The 1,766-nt window shown below is 39.2% G+C and overlaps 1 protein-coding gene across 1 annotated transcript in view; it reads right to left on the bottom strand.

Moving 5' to 3' along the window:
- Positions 1-1,351: 1,351 nt before the first annotated feature.
- Positions 1,352-1,766, bottom strand: part of LOC118423702 — a 3,021-nt gene continuing 2,606 nt past the window's right edge. Inside the window, exon 2 of the mRNA XM_035831919.1 lies at positions 1,352-1,376. Coding sequence (XP_035687812.1) covers positions 1,352-1,376 — 25 coding nt within the window. The remainder of the gene's footprint in view (positions 1,377-1,766) is intronic.

Below are 1,766 nucleotides of genomic sequence, written 5' to 3'. Positions count from 1 at the left end.
AACATGGCTGTACGTGTCTTCTAGACAAAATCAATGAAAAGGGACAAAACTCGCCAACGTCTTACTAGCTAGCACGATGGCTCTTCTGGAGCTGACTTTCAAATAAACTTAGTTCCTGAAACTTTAGAAGTCAAGCGGAAGTGAGTAAATGGAGAACCATATCGCGTTACTAAAAACACGAATACATCGGTGATTCATGAGTGCGCATTTATCATTGATTGGTTACACAAATCGTCAAAATGATTGAAGAGATTTGCACGAAGAGTCACTTGGCAACCACCTTCCGACTAGCTGGCTCTTCTATGTGTGACTGATTTCCGATTGAACTGAGGTTCCTGAAACTGGAGTCATGGGGAAGTCCGTCGACGGAGACCCATATCACACTCACAGAAAATATGTCACGCTGAACACATAACCAACACAGGTGAGTACACATTTATCCTTGAATGGTTAAACAAATCCTCAAAATGATTAAGAGATCTTGACGCAGAGTCACATGGCTACCACCTTCCGCCATGGCGCCCCTAATGCTTGCTACGTGACAGGAAGTCAGCCGAAAACAGGTAAAAGGTCAAAGGTAAAAGGTAAAAATTGCAAGAAAACACAAAACATTCCATCAGTGTCACTGACGACAATTGATTGATTCTACCTAAGAATTTTGACAACTTTGAGAGTTATGAAATTATTTGATTTTGACGCCAATTGGATTCTGATTTAAATTATAATAACAACTAGTAAGAAGGTAAGACCTCTGACCTCCTCCACCCTTGAAATCTTGAAAACGGCTTAGGCCTAAGATGCATCGAGGTTGAATAAGGGCCGAAAAAAATCGAAAGTCAAACTTTCCCTCCGACTACAAAGTCGCAAAGCCTTACATATAAGTACATACGAGATATGAGGCTAAAAGCTATCAAATTCGATCCTGTACTTTGTTGTAATTTACTCACTTGTGTGTCCCTAGATCGTCTAAAAACTATGCTATTTGACGTTATTCAGCTATTACACTCTTACGTTATCTGTTTAGTTACTATTGTTAATCTTTTACAGTGCTAAAAACCATAAAGAAGGAGACACAGTGACACAGTATTGGTTTCCTCCCCCCCCCCCCCCCAGCACAATCCAATTCAATCCATTCAACAATAGTGACCAAAGTAGAACGATTTCTCAATACACAACAGTAACCCGTCTGGCATTACAAACAACCAGACACAACTTTTCAAGGCAAATGTAGAGTATTCACTTTTCGTATCTACTATAAAACAGCATAAACAATTCATCATCAAAAGTGGTTCAACCCTATATACACAAGCATATACGTCTGATTGAATGAGGAACTAATGTTCCACTTAGCCTAGCTCACATCTCTGCCTCCTATTCTGCACATCAGTAATAAGGCATGTTTAAAATAGGTGGCGTGAAATTCTGCAGGACAGTGATGATGATGAATAATTTGCTGAATGGACATTACATTTTCAAGCATCACAATCTTTTCTATAGCAATCCCACACAATGGAACATTGTCTTGATATCCCACAGTAAAAAAACATAACGGTCTGTTTAATGGTTATCTATAAACAAAACATGATACTAGTAATTACCTATAGAAGAATCTGCATATGTAAGCCTATAGAAGATAACTGCATGTAGAAGAAATCTAAACAACTTGGATAACTACCTACATAAAAAAACGTCATTGCCATGAAATGCCATGATCAACGAGGTGAGCAGCATCCCTCCGTGGCCTCAGCTGGGCTATCTTTTGCAGC

The sequence above is a fragment of the Branchiostoma floridae genome, chromosome 1 (genome assembly GCF_000003815.2).
Source record: "Branchiostoma floridae strain S238N-H82 chromosome 1, Bfl_VNyyK, whole genome shotgun sequence".
NCBI lineage: Eukaryota > Metazoa > Chordata > Leptocardii > Amphioxiformes > Branchiostomatidae > Branchiostoma > Branchiostoma floridae.
The sequence above is the reverse complement of the archived record's forward strand: the minus strand, read 5'-3'. Positions and strand labels throughout refer to the sequence as shown.